We start from the raw sequence: 19349 nt of genomic DNA on the forward strand, positions 1-19349 counted from the left end.
CACAAATTTGGAGTAGAAATCTTGCCATACTGGTCCTAAGTTTTAGACCTGAGTCAGATAACAATAACTTCTATCTTCAGATACTGGTTGGAGTGATTATGTCCAAACTAGGGCAAAATGCAGAATTGAAGAAAAGCATCTCTTATTAACACGATGAGAAACAGTATAAAAAATAACTGACACTAAGTAGAGACATGGGGCGAAAGCAACTTGGACCACTTAGCAACTCACTAATGCGTCTCTCTAAAAAAGCAAATTGACTGCAAGTCTGTGTCCTTTAAAAGGTTCGGTTAAACCCATGTCATGGTTTACAAATTTCACCAAAATACACTGTATATTCGTGAAGATCTAACATGAATAGGAAGCCTCTGTCCCTATTCCTATTCCTATGAAAAGGAAACCTGCCATTCCTGACACCAGCAAACGAGAACTTGGTATCAAATATGGACAGACAGTGATTCACCTTGGTTTCTTCCAAAGATTTCTGCAAATCTTCTGCACCAAAAGAAGGCTGCACAACGGGAACTCTTTCTGTGGTTTCTTTTATCCATGACTTTAATGATTTAACCAGGACTTGAAAGGTACTCATCTGTTCTTGACAAGAAGACACTGCTTCTTTTCTAGGTCACAAACATCATTGACAAATTTAAGCCACAAAGGGAGATACCCCAAAGGACTCATAACTATTAAACAAATTATTACTCCTATATCAGATTTAACATTAAGAAAAAAAGTCTTCGCCCATGCACATGCCAACCCTCAGATATAGGAGGAAAGATTTCCTAGGTGGCAAGTGAGATCAGTGAAGCCCTTGTCTGTTCTCAGTGGCGTCCGTAGAGCAAGACAGAACGGTTATGATGTCTGTAACCCATATGGAACAGCTCTCTACAGTGCTACACAAACTCTAAAGGCCATATAAACATCTTTAACATGATTTAGAGTCAGTGTGCTTTGATCTGTCTGCTTTATATGGTGCTAAACGCCAGCAGGCTGAGACCCAGAAGGGAAACACCAGTCACCGACGTGAGGGAAGCACAGCACCACCCCGTGGTGTTTATGACGCATTACAGTCCAGTCCAGTTCAGTTCAGTTCATTAACTCAGTGGTGTCTGACCCTGTGACCCCATGGCCTGCAGCACGCCAGGCCTCCCTGTCCATCACCAACTCCCGGAGCTTGCTCAAACTCATGTCCATCGAGTGGGTGATGCCATCCAGCCATCTCATCCTCTGCTGTCAATTTAGTGGGCGGGTAAACTGGTCTTCAATGGACATGAACTTAGACAAATGCCAGGAGACGGTGAGGAACAGGGAAGCCTGGCATGCTGCAGTCCATGGGGTCGTGAAGAACTGGACATGACTTGGCAACTGAACAACAAATTGGGTCTTTACAGAGGACAGGACTGAGTTTCTAAAACACAAGGTGAAACCTAGGTGATGCTGAATTTTAATGGATGCCTCCCCCACAGGTACTCAGAAAGTTCCACGGTGAGCTGTACACAGATCTCCCCGGACACGCAGCAGCAGAGATGGAGGGCACCCGCCTGGCGCATGCAGAGCTCTGAGGAGGGGTCTGGCAACTGGATTTGGCCCCTGGATACTTTGTGGATCGTGTGTGCTCACGTGCAGGGGTGTGGATCATCGGCAGAGTCCGCGGCTGCTAAAGTAATCACTGAGGACCTTGCGGTTTTACCATTGGGTCCATTTGACAGAAAAAACCACCTAGATTTACCCAGGGAAACCAAGATTATTTCTTCTGTGCAATGTGAACTAAATGGGATGGCAATGATAGCTCTGTGAGTAGTTCCCACAGCACGCAAAGGTTTCAGGTAGAGAATTCTAAAGAAATAAAAAGAGCTGAAAGAGAAATGGTTACTTTCTATCTTTGGTGGGGGGGGGGGGCGGCTTCTGTATGAACTCTGGCAAAACCAGATATATATTTTAAACTAGCAAGAGATCAACAGTATATTCAATAAAAGCTCAGTCACAAGGCTCACCCTGTGCAGTTCTTTACCTTAATTTAGGTTCACTTTTGTATGTTATCTTGTCTTTTCATGGAATCATGTCTGATCTACAACTCCTTAAAAACCAAACTACTTTTTTAAAAAAAGGCATCCAGAACTATATTGGATTGATGCATAGTTTCTGAACTGAGTCTAGAAAGCCATGGCCACTGGCTATCTTTCAAGGTTATTTCAAGGTTTTTGCTGAAGGTTTTAGTTTTAGACTACAGCAAGTTTAGACTACTTTCAGTGAAACACTACCACCACCATGTTCCTCACATAATGCTTTCTACTTTCATGTAAGAAAAATTCACTTTCCCTCCTAAATAATTTAACAAAAATACACTTCATTTTAACAGCAAAAGAATTAGCAACACAGAAGTACTTATAAAGTAGCCCTATGCTTATTCTCAAGTTTCCAAAACTGTTCCAGGCATCTGTGCAAGCAAATAAACATCATGCCTTTCAACTAGGACCAAGTGGAATAAAATTCAGTTTCTTAAGTGGTGCTTACTTTTCTTTGACAGTGTCCTCCATTTCCTTGAATTTCTTTGACAAATTATTTGTTTTTTCAAAAACCAGAGCCTTATCCCCTGGCAAGCCATGGCTGGAGATCTCCTTCAAGAGATTCTGCAAAACTTCCAGATCTTTCTTGCGTTCTAGCAATTCAGATGTTGATTCCTACAAAACATCAACATGAGATGTTGCTGCAGACACAGAGAACAGACCAGTGGCTGTCAAAGGGGAGGGGTTAGAGAAGGGTGGGGTGGGGGTCTGAGATCAGCAGAGGTAGACTCTTGGGTGCAGGAGGACAAACAGGGTCCTACTGTGCAGCACAGAGAACTGTACTCAGTATCTGATGACAAACCACGAAGGAAAAGAACCTGGAAAAGAACATACATATTTGTATATATACACAAACACCCTTTTACAACAACATGAGAGATGACGTTACACATGGACATCACCAAATGGCCAATACTGAAATCAAATCGATTATATTCTTAATAGCCAAAGATGGAGCAGCAGTAAACAGTCAGCAAAATCAGACCTGGAGCTGACTGTGGCTCGTATTAACAGCTTCTCACAGCAAAATTCAGACTTATACTAAAGAAAGCGGGGAAAACCGCTAGGCCAGCTAGGTATGACTTAAATCAAACCCCCATGAATATGCAGCAGAGGTAATGAACAGAGTCGAGGGATCAGAACTTGTAACCACTGTGCCTGAAGAACTATGGTTGGAGGTCTGTGACATTGTACAGGAGGCAGCAAACAAAACCATTCCAAAGAAAAAGAAAAGCAGGAAGGTGATGTGGTTATCAGAGGAGGCCTCACAAATAGCAAAAGGGAGACGAGAAGTGAAAAGCAAGGGAGAAACGCAAAGGTATATCCAACTAAATGCAGATTTCCAAAGAACAGCACGGAGAGACAAGAAGGCCTTCTTCAATGATCCGTGTATAAAACTAGAAGAAAACAACAGAAGGGGAAACACTAGGGATCTCTTCAGGAGAACGGGAGATACCAAGGGATCATTTTGTCCAAAGATGTGCACAATAAAGGACATAAAGAGTAGAGACCTAGCAGACACTGAAGAGATCAAGAAGAGATGGAAAGAATACACAGAAAAACTGTGTAAAAAAGACCCAAATGAACTGGATGACCACGGTGGTGTGGCCAGCCACCCAGAGCCAGACATTCTGAAGAGTGAAGCCACGTGGGCCTTAGGAAGCACTGCTATTATCAGAGTTAGTGGGTGCAACAGAATTCCAGTAAAACTGTTCAAAACCCTGAAGGACGATGCCATCAAGTTGTTGCATTCAATATGTCAGCAAATCTGGAAGACCCAGCAGTGACCACAGGACTGGAAAAGGTCAATCCTCATCCCAATTCCCAAGAAGAAACTAAACAATGTGCTAACCATCAGACAACTGCACTCATCTCGCATGTTAGTAAGATCATGCTTAAAATCTTGCGTGCTAAGTTTTGGCATTATGTGAACCAAGAACTTCTAGATGTCCAAGCTGGGTTTAGAAAAGGAAGAGGGGCCAGAGATCAAATTGCCAACATTTGCAAGGGAATTCCAGAGAAACATCTACCTCTGTTTCACTGATTAGGCCAAAGAATTTGACTGTATGGATCATAATAAACTATAGAAAGCTCTTAAAGAGATGGGAATACCAGACCACCTGACCTGTCTCCCGAGAAATCTGTACGCAGGTCAAGAAGCAACACCTAGAACCCTGTATGAAAGAGCTGGCTTGTTCAAGATTAAGAAAGGAGTGCAACTGGGCTGTCTATAGGCACCGTGTTCGTTTAATTTATACGCTGAGCACATCAGGAGAAACGCTGGGCTGGATGTGTTACAAGCTGGAATCAAGACAGGCAGGAGAAACATCAACAACCTCAGATACACAGATGATACTACTCTAATGGAGGAAAGTGAAAAGGAACTGAAGAAGCTCTTGATGAGGGTGAAGGAAGAGAGCAAAAAAGTTGGCTTAAAGCTCAACATTCAAAAAACTAAGATCATGGCATCCAGCCCCATCACTTCATGGCAAATAGAGGGGAAAAAAGTGGAAGGAGTAACAGATTTTCTCTTCTTGGGCTCTAAAATCACTGCAGATAGTGACTGCAGCCATGAAGTCAGAAAATGCTTGCTTTCTGGCAGGAAAGCTATGACAAACCTAGAGAGTGTACTGGAAAGCAGAGACATTACTCTGCCAAAAAGGTCTGTATAGTCAAGGCTTTGGTCTTCCCAGTGGTCATGTACATTTGTAAGAGCTGGATCATAAAGAAGTCAGAGCTCCAAAGAATTGGTGCCTTCGAACTACGGTGCTGGAGAAGACGACTGAGTGTCTCTTTGGCTGCAAGGAGATCAAACCAGTCAATCTTAAGGGAGATCAACCTTGAACACTCGTTGGAAGGATTGATGCTCAAGTTGAAGCTCCCGTATTTTGGTCATCTGATGCGAACAGCTGACTCACTGGAAAAGTCCCTGATGCTGGGACAGATTGAGGGCAGAAGGGGAAGAGGGCATCAGAGGACGAGATGGCTGGATGGCATCACTCATGCAATGGACACAAACTTGGGCATACTTTGGGAGATGGTGAGGGACAGGGAGGCCTGGCGTGCTATAGTCATGGGGCTGCAAAGAGTCAGATCTGACTGGGTGGCTGAACAACAACAATACATACACACACACACAGAACTGACTAAGTTTGCTGTCCAGCAGAAATTAACACAACACTGTAAATCAACTAGACTTCAGTAAGAAAAATAAAAAAATATATAGGATGTTGCCAGATCTTCAAAGGGCACTCCACCAAGTTGCAGGTATGGACGCAAACGACCCTACTCAGAATGTCACAGAACGATCCTGCCTACGATCTAAGTGTAAACCAACATGCAGGTAGGCTGTCTGAAAGAGAACATGGTAAATTTTAATTTAAAAATGCACTCTACGTTCTAATCTGAGTTCTGGAATAGGAAGGAAATGGCAACCCACTCCAGTGGGCTGCCTGGAGAATCCCAGGGACGGGGGAGCCTGGTGGGCTGCTGTCTCTGGGGTCGCACAGAGTCGGACATGACTGAAGCGACTTAGCAGCAGTAGCAGTATCTATGATATACAGAAAATGAGAGATGGGGTTCACTTCTGGGCAATGAGCAGAGGCCTCAAGGAGGAGATGGGCTCTAAAGTTTTTAAAGGAGAAAATCATGGATCTTTTCCAATCCATCAGCAATTTAAATGATGCCTGTTAATCATTAATTCTGCCCATAAATGTATGAGTTTGTCTTGGCTGCTGATATACTTGCTCAGCCTTGTGAGTTCCACAGAAGACATACCTGCATAAACTGAGACAGCTCAGTAACATCTTTCCCAGGTACATCTGCCTCAGTGAGAGCCTGGGTTTTGGCTTCTAAGAACGTCTGGAGCTTTTCGGAGAGGTTCTCAAACCGCTCCACTTTGGTTTTGAGCTTCTCCATTTGGGCAAGTTTTTCTTTGTGCTTGTGACTTGCTTCTGAAAACCGGGAGGCTAAGTCCTTCATGCGGGCCTGTAGCGAGGACGCGGTGGACGGGTCTGTGGTTTCCGTGAACCTCTTCACTTTCTCATTCATGGCGTTTATGCTGCTCTGCCGCCCTGCAATGTCCTGCTCCAGCATCTGAAATGAACCAGAGACCACGTGCGTCACAGATTGATGTTTACAATGTCACAGAATTGTGAAGATTACTATTCGTAACAACAGAAGCTTGAGCCACCTGTGACTAAGGAAGCTAACGGGAGTGACAGACCAACTGAGGGGGTCCCCCAGCCCACCCCACCCCCAGGCCCGCCCCGGCCAACCACGGAGCCTGCAGGCAGCTGGCCGGCTGCCCTGGAGACGCGGCAGGTGGCTGCCACTCTGCGACCCCGGGATCTCCGGCAGCCCAGGGATTAGCCACGCTGCTGGGTTTCCAAAGGCCAGACAACACTGATCTGATTAACTCCTGGGCAGCAGGCTGAAGCTGGGTGAACAAACAGGGCCCGGCATGTGAGACGCCCTCTGCCACGAGCGACGCTCAGGGAAGGTACAAGCAGCCCCTGGGCTCCTTCGCACACATGACCGTGCAGGCACTACTTTCCACGCTGCTATACTCAGGAAACATCTCTTTATGCCTTAAATTCATCTTAAATCTACCCATCTTTGGAGCATCATTACACTTTTTTCAATATAATTTTTAACTGAGATATAACTGACATATATATATATATAACATTATGTTACAATAATGTTAAACAGTAAGTCAGTTTCAGCGGACAACATAATGGGGCTCCCCCCATGCCCCAGCAGCTAAAGAATCCGCCTGCAGTGCAGGGGTCACAGGAGATGTGGGTTCAATCCCTGGGTCAGGAAGATCCCCTGGAGAAGGAAATGGCAACCCAGTATTCTTGTCTGAAAATTCCCATGGACAGAGGAGCCTGGTGGGCTCCAATCCAATGGGTCTCAAAGAGCCAGACACATGCGCAAATAACACGAAGATTCGATAGTTGGAAATATCGCTAAGTGATCACCACAATAAGTCTAGGAAACGTCCGTCACCGCACCTAGTTACAATCTTTTTTGTTGTGATAAAAACTTTTAAGATCTACCCTCTTGGTAACTTGCCTACAATTATTTTGAATATACCCAATATCAAGTGCTATTTTAGCCAGAGAACCCAACAGTATACAGGTTCAAGTTCCCAGGAAAAATAAGTCTGTTTTTCCCTAAAGAAAATTAGAGGGTTGTGCTTTCTGCCCTCTAGAATGAGGCTTACAACTCAAGACTATATGTTGAGGAGGATATATATATATAAAAGAGCAAATAATGGTATACTAACACTTTATATATAGATTCTATGTCTGCACATGGGAAATCCCGGATATATTAATTTTAGGGGTGAAAACGTGTAGTGAGGATGAGTGAGGCTTTGAGACGGGCAGAGCATGAAAGCATCCACACTTTTTAAATAACCTGAGATACTGTTTTTTCCCCACTGGATAGCGGTCTACTTGTTTGAAGTCACTTACGATGCTTTTACTGATGACATCCTGCAGCGCGGTGGAACTCAAGGGCAGCTGGCACGGCTCCTGCAGGCAGCGCTCCACCCCCGCCATCCAGAGGAGCATCTCGTCCAGGCCGTCCTGCACGCTCAGCGAGCGGGTCAGCGTCATCTGCAGCTTCTCGTTCCGCTCACTGACAGACGCAGACAGGTCATCGTACCTCCCGACAATGTCATCTGGTCCAAAAGAATCAGGGAACGTCAACCACTAAGAGCTCTCTGCCCCATTCCTTTCCAGAATATGCTAAGGAGAATCACAAAATCCCACACTAGAACTGGAAGAAGAAGAAAAGATTTAAGTAGCAAATTCATATTTGCACCATCAGAGCACCAACAAAACCTGAAAACAGAAAGCAAAGATCCCAGTGGAAAATAAAAAGCTGGGGATGTTTGATTAGTGTACATGAGTGTACATCATCTGGATTTGAAAAGAGATTTGGGGATGTGTAAACATTTGAACTGTCCCAGAGAAATGAACGAGTTCCAGACAGCCAATCGTTGGAGTACATGGTGGTTTCTCAATGTGACATTTCACAGTAGCCACACCTCATAACTACGTGGGGAAGGCGACGGCTGCACAGAGCCAATTCCAAGGGAAAGCATACACTTCCAAGGATTTATTCAGAATTCACCTTTACACAAAAAAATCACTTCAATCTCTGTCTCTCTTGCTGTCTCTCACACACACACATACACATTTAGGCTTTGTCACCCTTTGCATCCTCAGTAAAGTATTCAAATGCATAGAAGGTGGCAAAGGCAGATGTTAACAGACAACAACAAAAATCCACATTAAATGAAGGAGGCCGAGATTATGCTTCTAAGGTTAACACTGAACTTCTTTGATAAATTTAACAGCAGACCAAAAGGGAAGGAAAAAAAACAGAGTTAACAGGCTGAGCTATCAGATGAGATTAGTTTCCATTCTGAAGACTTGAGATGCTTAAAAAAAAACTTTCTGGCTAGTTTTCATTTGTAAATAAAGCTCTACATTTTAACATCCTATATTCTATATTGCAGACCAATGAGAAATTCAAAGAACAATGGTTTTTACTGTATTCCTCTCTCCTTTCCTCCCCACAACCTGTGTCTCTGGAAAACAATCATCAATTATCACTTACTGTCCAAGAATCTGCAAAAAATTGTAACGATTTCTGAATGCCATCATCTGATACACTATGACCTTATATTCTTATGTTTGGCCCACAGACCATATTCCGTATAATTTTTGTTTGCTCTAATATTACATCATGAGAAAACAGTTTGACAGGTTTTCACCTGACTGAGACGTCAGGCCGGGATGAATGAGAGAGTCAGTCATGCTCCTTTTATGAAAACACTAAGAAGGCCCTGGGAAGGGGATGGGGCGGGCACAGTCTTTGATATGCACCAAGGCGCCCAGGGCAGACAGGAGCAGGTTCAAGCTCATGATTCTGTGAAAGTCACAGAGCAGGTCACCAGAACTGCAGGCCACAATTGGCAGGTGAGCCGTTTCTCACATGGGCAGCTTCCCCAGGGCACCATCCTGTCTGTTTCGCTGTGGTAAGTGATTTCCCAAGTAAGGTCACTATTTTAATAAACTTAGCACACACAACATTGTAAATCAACTATATGTCAATTAAATATTTTTTTAATCAATGCGTAGTTTACTTTGGGACTTAGTAATAAAATATTATCACTAAATTCTTAATTTTAGTAACTAAAAATTATGCTAGAAAAATGTACAAACAAAATTTACTTTTAGAATGTTACTTTTTAAAGTGGTTGGTTCTCTTAGAAGTCAACTATATCTCAGAGAAACTCCTTATATCTTAATTATACTTTCACATATTCCTAGAAAACTATGCCAGAGAGAAGTTTCACTCTTAAAACAATGTAACATATGTTAAATAATGTAACACATATTTTTAAACAAATGCAAGTGAATTATGTACGCTTAACAATGGGGAAAATGTCAAAGTACTTCTTCAAGTCACAGAATTACACATAATAGTCTTTTTTCTCCCCCAAGTCCCTGTACCCAAGTCCTTTCAGCACCAAAGTAACCAGTGCCTGGGACAGAGGAGCAACACGTTGTAACTTCCACTCATATTTTGATCTTATACTTTAACATATTACATTTTTTGTGCCTTATAACCATAATGCATGTAATATGTTAAGATAGTAACATCTGAAATTTATAAATGGACATGCATCTCTGAGTATCTATATACACATGCTGAAAAGTACATGACAAAATGTGTGATCAGGAGATTGTGACTGTCTCTCGAGAACAAACTGGTGGCAACCGAGTGGGGGTCGGGGAGGATGGAGTCAGGGGCGGTTAGCAGACGTAAGCTTTTGTACACAGGATGGATAAACAGCAAGGTCCTGCTGCATGGCACAGGGAACTGTGCTCAATATCCTGTGATAAACCACCAAGGAAAAGAACATTATAAAAGAACGCATATACAGGTACAACTGAACCACTGCTGTGCAGCGGAAATTAATACACCGCAATTCAACTATACTGCAATTTAAAAAGCTGATAAAAAAAGAAACTGCACTACATCATTGTTTAAATCCATGAAAGAAATACTGTAACAGAAAAAGTATAAAACTTCATATATTTCTTTCACATTTTCTTGAAATGATGCAGACGTTATGGTCATTATTACTGATATTTTGCCTCCAGGGTTCTTGCTTCTTTAAATACAAAATCATAAATAAGATCAAGCATTTCTTCTTGTAAGTTAGAAGAAGCATATTGTATACAGCTGGAAATAAGTCATCTGAAAAAAAAATTTTTTTTAAAGATTCTGAATGTCTGTAAAAACGAAAAAGGTGTCTCTTCTACAGAGTGGTTTTATTTTTTAAATTCATTTTTATTGGAGTATAGTTGATTTACAATGTTGTGTTCTTTCCGCAGTACAGCAAAGTGTATCAGTTATCCATATATATACATAAATATATATGTATATATTGGGCCTCCCTAGTGGGTGACTAACACATACACACCCCCACTGTTTTTTTAGATTCCATTCCCATATAGGGAATATTAAGTAGACAGAGTGATTTTAGCACAGCAAAGCTTCATCCTTCTCTTTACCTAAAATTTCAACTCATATTTTAATGCCAGCTCTGTTGCAGTGAAAGGTCTGTTAATCACTTGCTGTGTTAGGATTTTTCTTTCACACCAATTCAGTTCAGTTGCTCAGTCATGTCCAACTCTTTGCAGCTTCGTGGACTGCAACATGCCAGGCTTCCCTGTCCATCACCAACTCCCAGAGCTTGCTCAAACTCATGGCCATTGAGTCGATGATGCCATCCAAACATCTCATCCTCTGTCATCCTCTTCTCCTCCTGCCTTCAATCTTTCCCAGCATCAGGGTCTTTTCCAATGAGTCAGTTCTTTGATCAGGTGACCAAAGTATTGGAGCTTCGGCTTCAGCATCAGTCTTTCCAATGAATATCCAGGACTGATTTCCTTTAGGATGGACTGGTTTGATCTCTTTGCAGCCCAAGGGTCTGCAAGGGTCAAGAGTCTTCTCCTACACCACAGTTCAAAAGCATCAATTCTTCGGCGCTCAGCTTTCCTTATGGTCCAACTCTCACATCCACACATGACTACTGGAAAAACAATAGCTTTGACTAGACGGACCTTTGTTGGCAAAGAAATGTCTCTGCTTTTTAATATGCTGTCCAGGTTAGTCATAGCTTTTCTTCCAAGGAGCAAGCATCTTTTAATTTTACGGCTGCCGTCACCATCTGGAGTGATTTTGGAGCCCCCGAAAACAAAGTCTGTCACTGTTTCCATTGTTTCCCCATCTATTTGCCATGAAGTGACAGGACCAGATGCCATGATCTTAGTTTTCTGAATGTTGAGTTTTAAGCCAACTTTTTCACTCTCCTCTTTCACTTTCACCAAGAAGCTCTTTAGTTCTTCACTTTCTTCCATAAGGGTGGTGTCATCTGCAAATCTGAGGTTATTAATATTTCTCCCTGCAATCTTGATTTCAGCTTGTGCTTCATCCAGCCTGGCATTTCACATGATGCACACTGCATATAAGTTAAATAAGCAGGGTGACAATATACAGCCTTGACATACTCCCTTCCCTATTTAGAACCAGGCTGTTGTTCCAGGTCCAGTTCTAACTGTTGCTTCTTGACCTGCATACAGATTTCTCAGGAGGAAGGTCAGGTGTCTGGTATTCCCATCTCTTGAAGAATTTTCCACAGTTTGTTGTGATCCACACAGTTAAAGGCTTTGGTGTAGTCAATAAAGCAAAAATGTTTTTCTGGAATTCTCTTGTTTTTTTCTATGATCCAAAGGATGTTGGCAATTTGATCTCTGGTTCCTCTACCTTTTCTAAATCCACCTTGAACACCAAGAAATTTTCACACCAAGAAATACTTAGTAATGTCAAACAACACATTAAATACAGGAAAAGCAGCAAAGTCAAAACAAAAAATACAGTGACAATAAGTGACGTTAACCGATAATCTACTGTGCAGTTAAACTAAACACTGTGAGAAGATACCAAGGGTAGCATAACAGCTCTGTCCTCAAGAAAGTTGCCATCTACTGTGAGAGGATGCACGAGGATCACTGCAACTGAACAGAGCTTCCAGGACCACGAAAGACCCCAGGAGAGGAGAAGTGGGAACATTTCAACCTCCGATCACTGAGCCCCCACTCTGACAAGACTTCTCAAGCTTCTGCTCCTGGCCATAGGTTGAAAATCTAGCTCAGCCCAATCCCAACAACCAAAAGAATCTTGCTGGGGTCTACTTTCTCTGATTACTGCACATTATTTCTTTTTTAATCAACTAAAATATAAAATAGAATTTTTTAAAAAAACCTAAATGTGAGGCTGGATACAGTAAAACTCTAAGAAGAAAACACAGGCAGAGCCTGTGAAATAAATCGCAACAGTGTCTTTTTGGATCCACCTTCTACAGTAACAGAAACAAAACAAAAATAAACAAATGGAACCTAATTAAACTTAAAAGCTTTTGCACAGCAAAGGAAACCATCAACAAAGTAAAAAGACAACCCACAGAATTGGACGAAATATTTGCAAATGAAGCAACTGACAAGGGATTCATCTCCAAAATACACAGTTTATGCAGCTCAATACCAGAAAAACAGCAACTCAATAAAAAAATGGGCAGATCTAAATAGACATTCCCCTAAAGAAGACATACAGATGGCCAAAAATCACATGAAAAGATGCTCAACGTCACTAATTATCAGAGAAATATAAATCAAAACTACAATGAAGTTATCACCTCACACTGGTCAGAATGGTTATCACCAAAAAGTCCACAAACAATAAAACACTGGCAAGGGTATGGAGAAAAGGAAACCCTCATACATCGTTGGTGGAAATATAATTTGGTGCAGTCACTGGGGAGAATAGTTCCTCAAAAAAACTAAAAATAGAGTTACCGTACGATCCAACAATCCCATTCCTGAGTATATATCCAGAGAAAACCATAATTTGAAAAGATACATGCACCCCAATGTGCAGAGCAGGACTACTTATGTTAGCCGAGACTTGGGGACAACCTAAACGTCCATCAGCAGATGAACGGCTAAAGAAGACATAGCATCAATACACACATATGATGGAAGATTACTCAGCCATAAAAAGAACAGGGGAATGCCATTTGCACCAGCCCGGATGGACCTAGAGATTATCACAGTGAGCCAAGTCAGACGGACAGTGACAGATACATGATATCATTTATATGTGGAACCTGAAAATACTGACACAAATGAACTTATTCACAAAACAGAAACAGACTCAGACATACAACACAAACGTCACTAAACGGGAAATGCTAAGGGCTGGAATAAACTAGGAGTTTGGGATCAAGAAAGTACACACTGCCGTACAGAAAGTACACAGTCACACGGACCTGCTGTACAGCCCTAGGACCTCTACTCAGTATTCTGTAATAACTAACCTATGAGAAAAGAATTTGAAAAAGAGTATAGATACATGTATAACTCAATCATTTTGCTGTACCCCTTACACTAACAAAATACTGCTAATCAACTATAAAAGTTTTTTAAAAGTTTTGCTATATTGTCTAAATTAAAACTTAAGTATGTTCTTTGCAAACCACACAACCAGTCCCCACTCCCAAGACGCTAACACACCTGCCACGGAGAGCGGGTCTTTGCTCAGACTGGGAGGAGCTGTTCCAGAGTGAAAGTAACGGGAATGTACTAGGGAGCAATGCCTCCGAGTCTATTAGGAAACCTTTGTTTAGAACACGCCCACGAGACCAGACGCGAGGACATCCCACACTTACTTACCCAGTGTTTTCTGGATGTCATTCTTGGCGGGAAGGAGAGATGCCCTGGAGTCTAACAACACCTCAGCTGTTTTCTTCAGTTTCTCTACAGCCACCTGCTGACTTGATATCTGTCCCTGCAGAGCCTGGAGAATCAAATGCCTCAATTACACTCAGTAGGACTGAATAACAGATTTGCAGCATGAAAAAAAGGTGCACAGTAAGACAAAGCGAAATCGGCCAGAGATTTGCCATCAGCAGAAACTGACACCAGAACTCTGAGCGTCAGGCCAGGTATAAAGCGGCACTCGGAACCAGCAGCCACTTGGGATCATCCAGATTCAGTCCTGGAATAAACCCTCAGCATCTGCTCACGATAAACAGCCTCAGTCCTGATCCTCAGACACTCCACTCTCAGGCCGAGTTCCCCAAAACCTCCAGAAAACAAAGACAAACGAGAAACAAACAACAAAAAACCTCTGGGGCCATTTCAGACCCCAGGTAAGGAGATAGTTAAGGGTTCTCAGCACATCCTGACTCAATGCTGAGTCATATTCATTTCCATCAATGAAACAGAAGTTATTTAACATCGAACCAATTTCAAAAAAGCTTGCTGTATTATGAAAGATACAAAGATCACACAGATACAAAGCTCAGCCACTGGATCCTCTGGTCTAAGGCAGGAAGTGGTGAGTGCCAAAGATAAGTAAGGAAAGCTGGGCGAGGAGGACTCCCGTAGGGTGGGCTGGGCTGGGTCTGGGGAAGGGGTGGCTCCGGGCCTCCTCCCGGGCTGCACGGTCCCCAGGTGGTGTCTCCCCGCTCCTTCCCATCTGCAAACCAGGCAGCAAGCCCTGACGATTTCAGCTGCTTCACCTTTGTTTAAACTTGGGCTCCTGGTCTGTATTTTTGAACCACAGGAAGAGGATCTCTCACTTCACTGGAAAAAGCCTCCTAACCACATGCTCTCCCTCCAGTCTCTCCCCCGATACAGTCCCCCGTGCGTTTGATGGAAGACACGCACCCGGCTTCATGACTCAGCTCTGAAAATCGTTCATAGGTTCCTCATGCTTCAGAATAAGGGGGATACTGGAACTTTCTATCCGTGGCCCATGGAAATCTATTCCTTAGTTCTATCTTCAGTTTCATCTTTATCCACCTCTGGTTCCAGGTGTGGCCCACGACACAGCTATCCCTCAAAGATTCACTCTGCCTGGACCCAAGGCCCCAGCATCTCTACGCACTGACCTTGGCAGGCAGCCCTGAGCTTGGCTCTTAACCTTTAACATTCAGCCTGGGGGCCTCCCTGTCTCTTCCCACCCCAGCCTGGGACACTGCCCCGAGGAGCTCCCAGATTTGCCCTGTGAATATCACTGCATTGATCTGTCTCTTCTATCAAACTGGAACCTCTGTGTGAACTAGGAATTGATACTATCCAAGTTCCGGTAGTACTGCCCCACCCAGCGCTGGTCACATAGCACTGATGGAAGTTTCTGGAATAAATGAGTAAATGAATAAGCAAATAAATGAAGATATTAGGTGTAAGGTTTTAAAAGCTCCTCCTCTATTTTAGCCTCCAACAACAACAACAAAAAGCAAATGCCTAAAGCCGATGGCAAAAAATCTCCTCAATTAACTCCCATATCCAAGAAGCTGTGATAATACACAAGTTGCTGCACCTATGTCCAAAGGTTCAACAAAAAAGGGCCAGCCTGGGACCTGTGATCTGAGTACCAGATCCTACAGCTGATCTAACAGACCAAAGAACCCGCATCCAAAGGGTCATTTTGGGAAATTCTCCCACAGGTTTAGTTGCCAGTAACGGTAAGAAATTTCTCAAAACAGGAACTTCACCTAAAATGGACTGCAGTCTAAGCCACACAGACAGCTTAGTCACCTCACACAGGTTAATAGGAAATGAAGCAAGTTTAAAGGTACCTCCAAAAAGAGTATTCTTTAGAATGTGAGTTCCCCAAAGTCAGAGACAGGGTTTTAACACCTTTTGTCTTCACAAAACCTAATAGCTGACCTAGCATATAAATGTCTCTGAATGAATGAATTTATGAAAAAGTGATCATGGTTTTATAAAAATATCCTATACCAACAATGGCCCTACCGACCATCCTAAAACTTGAAAAACAGATTACAAAAAAGCATCTCTTCTTTACCTTTCTCTTCAAAACATCCACACCTTTTCTCTTCATAATTATGTTCAAGACAGTCAATAGGTTTCAGTCCCTAACAAGGTAGGTCCTATCACTTTATGGCAAATAGAAGGGGGAAAAGTGGAAACAGTGACAGATTTTATTTTCCTGGGCTCCAAAATCACTCTGGATGGTGACTGCAGCCATGAAATTAAAGCAAGCATTTAATTTCTTAATGCAAGCAAGCATTTCTTGCTTCTCAGAAGAAAAAGCTATGACAAACCTAGACAGCGTATTAAAAAGCAGAGATATCACTTTGCTGTCAAAGGTCCATAAGGTGAAAGCTATGGCTTTTCCAGTAGTCACATATGGAGGTGAGAACTGGATCATAAAGAAGGCTGAGTGCCTAAGAATTGCTGCTTTTGAACTGTGGTGCTGGAGAATACTTTGAGAGCCCCTCAGACAGCAGACGGTGAAGGATAGGGCAGCCTGGCAGGCTGTAGTCGCTGGGGTCACAAAGAGTCGGACCCGACTTAGTGGCTAAACAACATGTTACCAGGTTTTGATTTAGCCACAGTAGCAGTTCATAATGCTACAAATCTGCGAACTGAAGCATCCAATGGGCGCCATATACTGCTTTTAATGGACTTCGATTAAATTAAGACACGAAAGCAGCATCCGGGACAGGGAACAACGCAGGATGACGACCTTGGCTTCCAGCCTGGGCCAGAAAAGAGTGAAGTTTACAAAGCCACGGGCACCTGTCCAGCTCACAAAAGTCTCCGTGCACTCATCACCCTTCCTGAGATCAGAGCAAGCTGGGAAGGTCGACGCCATCCATTGGACACGGTCCCATGCCTGGCTCCAAACCCAGGCCTCTACCTGGGTCCCAGGGTCTTGTCTTTCTGTGCTTCACGTGGAACTAAAAATCTCATTTTGTCCACTGACTTTGAAAAGCAGCATTCTAGCCCAGTGGTATCAGACTACCTACAGGACAGCCAATGGTGATTTGAAAAATAACACTACTAACAGTGTGCTATTGGCCTAAAAGATTTCAAATGAACCCACTGGGTGCCCCAAATTATATTCATCATACAACAGAATGTCAGTAGAAGTTAGTATTGAAAACGTAGAAAAGACTGATTATTTTGTAGTAGTCAGGTGTCTGTATTATTGTTAAAAGACAAATGATTGCAAGACGTTGTTGGTAAAAGGCAAGAAAGGGAGACTCCTTAGTCCTCATGAAAACGCATCCTCACTACCTGTTGAGATCACCGGTGAGGACGACATCGCCACGTGCCAGGAAAAACTCCTAATCACACAATTAATTTCTAAAATGATGCTGTGGCTTAATTGGAATTTGTTCTCCTTGGAGACATTCCTCTCTCTTTCTACTTCTTTGGCTGCCTTAAGAGGAGTCTTCTTCCTCTGTACGAACCAAGGAAGTCTTCAGGTTTTAGAATTAATCCACGTTTCTATTTCATTAAAAAGCCATAGCGTTCATTTCACCTTTTTTTCCTTTAGTTATATTAAAACTACTTTTATACAGGATGTAATCAGTTTGTTAGTATAGACCTAACTAAAAATGTATTTCTGTTTCATATAGTTTCCAATGCTAAAAATACCTAACTTCCTAATTAAATGAAATACCGGCAATCTTAATAACCATCAGCTCCTGACATTTCCTATTAAAATAATGGCCTTTAAGTCACAACATCTCCTCTGCCAGCATACACTGTCCTTGGACCTGTCATCCAGCGGGGACTGAAAACTTCATTTTGATGGATCTGTTCTCGGGCTTGTGGGCAAGAGAGAAACACACACACACACACACACACACACACACACACACACACATGCACACGAGCCTCAGGACCGAGAATGTTACCCCTGACGTGGGGAAGCTACATCCTGTGGGGCTGGCCTGGCTCGGGCCACAGGTAGTGCTGGGTCAGCCCCTTCCGGGGAAGTCACAAGGCCTGCCCTCTAGCCCCAGGCCCTCCTGTCTCTGCTTAGCTTTAAGCTGCCACACTTTACCCCAGGGAATGACACAGCACTCCTCCTGCCAGAAGACACTGGCCTCACGCAATACCTAATGGTCAGTAAAGTCAGTAGAGGACCTGCTTCTCTCGTTAACAGCACAGTGATTTCCGACTCTGTAACGAACAGATGCAACCAAATCTGAAGGGCGGTGGTTTCACTGGCACTAATGCTCACTTTTTATCAAGCTGAGAATAATCTACTGCTATTCACCTGCTAGAAGGAAACACAGAATAGGTTTAAGAAATGAAACTTACAAACTCAAATTTTCTTCCTTTTAAGGCCTCGTGGCCTGGCGTGTGGGATACTAGTCTCCTGGCCTGCCATCCAACCTGTGCCTCCTGCAGTGGAAGCATGAAATCTTGACCACTGGACCACCAGGGACATCCCTCAAAATCAGAATTACTGGTCACATGAAAGGAGAACATTTTTCAAAAGTTCTCTCCCCTTACATGTGGATTTGAAAATATACCTGAAATGTACGAAATGGGCTGGACTCTCTGGGCCACTGGGGGTGTGGCTGAGACCCCACAATTACACAGTCCCCCAGCAACCCTGCACATTCAAAAGGGCAGGCAGCTTCTCCGAGAAGCAGGCGAGGTGACAACTGAAGTGTGCACCTCTGTGAATCAGGGGGAAACTCAACAGGAGGTCACGTGGAGTGTGACAGTGACTGTCCCCTGGCCCCCATCCACTCGTGGACGTTCATCGAGGACCCACGGGGGCCCCGGCACGCAGCAGTGAGCAAAGCAGACCAAGGGTCAGTCCTGCGGACCTCAGAGCCGACGAAGGAGAAAGATGGCAAACAAAACAAGTCAGAGCAGACCACAGCTGGTCCAGGCAGGACTGGAGTATAAGCTGTGTCTGGGCAGGAGGAGGTGGGGGACATGACAGCAGTGTCAGACCAGCTAAACCAGAGCAGAAGAAAGAGAAAAGGACAGACATCGGAAGACCAAGTCAGGAGGCCCGCAGAGGGACACGCACACCTTCCTAGACCCTGTCCCCTTGCCCTGCGGGCAGGATCACACAAGTCGGGGGAAAGCAAGGTTTCCTGTGGGACTACCGCGGGGCTGGATCTCTCCCTCCCTCTCGTTTCTCTTACCTTCATCTCTTCCAGCTGCCGCTGCAGGTTTTTAGGGTCCACGGCAATGGGCTCGGATAAGTGTCTGCTGGCTGTGGCCTCGCAGGCCTGGAGCCCAGAAAGAAGCCCGCACGAGGCGTCCTCGTAGTGCTGGTATTTATCCACCAGGTCTTTGAGGTTATTCCCGAGGACATTGCACTGAGAATCAAACAAAGGAAGAG

At 43.6% G+C, this 19349-nt stretch overlaps 1 protein-coding gene across 1 annotated transcript in view; it reads right to left on the reverse strand.

Annotated features, from left to right (window-relative positions):
- DST (dystonin) overlaps positions 1-19349 on the reverse strand; it is a 522678-nt gene that overhangs the window by 115390 nt on the left and 387939 nt on the right. The window contains exons 49-54 of the mRNA XM_052648315.1: positions 19150-19326; positions 13889-14012; positions 7550-7758; positions 5844-6161; positions 2515-2681; positions 464-620 (exon numbers count right to left, since the gene is read on the reverse strand). Of these exons, the coding sequence (XP_052504275.1) occupies positions 464-620; positions 2515-2681; positions 5844-6161; positions 7550-7758; positions 13889-14012; positions 19150-19326 (1152 nt within the window). The remainder of the gene's footprint in view (positions 1-463; positions 621-2514; positions 2682-5843; positions 6162-7549; positions 7759-13888; positions 14013-19149; positions 19327-19349) is intronic.

The sequence above is a fragment of the Budorcas taxicolor genome, chromosome 11, assembly GCF_023091745.1.
Source record: "Budorcas taxicolor isolate Tak-1 chromosome 11, Takin1.1, whole genome shotgun sequence".
Lineage (NCBI taxonomy): Eukaryota > Metazoa > Chordata > Mammalia > Artiodactyla > Bovidae > Budorcas > Budorcas taxicolor.